Here is a 1,693-nt window from a genome sequence, read left to right on the forward strand (position 1 = left end):
AGGAATGCCAGAGCTGAACGGACAGCTTCAGAAATAAATTGTATGTGTTTGGTATACATTTTCAATTGGTGGTTTTGGAGGGTTGAGCTGGGTGTTCTTGTGGAATTTTTTGGAATAATAAAGTCTCACTAACTGTGGCTACATACTTTAACATAACAGGATACCTCTAAAATAAAGCCTGCTTTTCTGGCTTGTAATGGAATTCTCTTGGTTTTATAATTAAATAGTTTTTATTTTCTAATTATAAAGTCAGTATATGTCTATTGCAGAAAATTTGCAAGAGGAAAAAAGTAGAAAATTAACATTGCCCATAATCATATCACCCAACACCAGCCCACAGATAATATTTTGCTGAATTTCCTTCATGTTTTTTCACGTATAGTTTTACATGACTGAATTTATACTATACATAAAATTTTGCTTAACATAGAAGTATTTTCTATGTATTAGCCTAGGCTTTGTAACCATTATATTTAATGGTTTTATCCTCTTTTGTTGAGTTGATGTATTGTAGCTCCTATTGTTGGACCTTTGGGTTGATTTCAGTTTTTTAAGTCAAGTTAACAATAAGGTGAATATTTTCTAAAGTGCATATTTAAAGGGGGAAATTGATTTTTATTCAATAAATCATTGACAAAAATTTTATATTAACAATATTTGTCATTTTAGCCACATTAATTTGGAAGAACAGATTTGCAAAGAATTTTTAGGTATAAGTATATTGACTTAAATGCATAATTGTTTCAAAAGAGGTTTAAAGTAGTTTACATTAAAATAAGCCACAAATAAAAATTATAAACCACAATGGAGGAAGATTATTATATATTTAGGCTAATTAGAATTATTGCAGATGAGCATTTTGTTTTTTTGAAACCAGACATTTCTAGCTTTCTGGATACAGTTTTGGAAATCTAGGTCATTGGAGAGTTAGAATGTCCTTCCCATACCAGTTGTTTCAGTCAGATCTTTTCAAAGTTACACCAGTAATTCGAGATTTTCTGTGTTTGTTAGTCCCAGATTGCCGATATGTTCTTATGCTATCTTCTTATATAATCCCCAGTGAACTCTCTGGGCTTCCAATACCAGACAGAAAAGTAGCAAAGTTATATTCCATTAAAAGCTATTGTGTTTATTTTATGCAGCTGTATAGTATTCAATTAATGTAGTCTAAGTGTATCTTTTCTTGTATAGCTTTTGTCTTTTGTGTCATATTTGGTAAGGTTTTCCTGATTTTAAGGTTATAAAAGGATTTTCCTATTTCTTCTTGTATTTTTACAGTTTCATGTTTTTAATATTTAAATGTTTGATATAAGGTATTAACTTATTTGGTAGAAGGTATGAAATATGAATTCAACTTCAGTTTCATTCTAAATATCTACCCGTTTGCCTCAATGCTATTTATTAAAAACAATATTTTCGCTAATAGATTTGATATGCCATCTTTATTATGCACTAAATTGCCACATATATTTTAGGGCTTTTTCTGGAAATTCTGTTCTGTTGCATTAATATACCTAGTCCTGTGCTGGTCTCATACTTCTGATTATTATGTCTTTATACTACCTGTTAAAATGTGATAGAAATAATCCTCCTCCTACTGTCCCTCACCCCCTCCACACAAACACACACACAAACACCATGTTGCTATCCTTTTCTGTTATAATATTTGGCTATTGTATTTTCCCTACATAAA

General features: G+C 30.4%; 1 protein-coding gene across 1 annotated transcript in view; it reads left to right on the forward strand.

Moving 5' to 3' along the window:
• The window catches only part of MAP4K5 (mitogen-activated protein kinase kinase kinase kinase 5), a 140,894-nt gene that overhangs the window by 89,300 nt on the left and 49,901 nt on the right, over positions 1-1,693 (forward strand). The window contains 1 exon segment of the mRNA XM_007446611.1: positions 1-40. This exon segment is cut by the window's left edge and continues 15 nt beyond it. Within this exon segment, the coding sequence (XP_007446673.1) occupies positions 1-40 (40 nt within the window).

This window comes from Lipotes vexillifer, unplaced genomic scaffold (genome assembly GCF_000442215.2).
Source record: "Lipotes vexillifer unplaced genomic scaffold, Lipotes_vexillifer_v1.1 scaffold124, whole genome shotgun sequence".
In the NCBI taxonomy this organism is placed as follows: domain Eukaryota; kingdom Metazoa; phylum Chordata; class Mammalia; order Artiodactyla; family Lipotidae; genus Lipotes; species Lipotes vexillifer.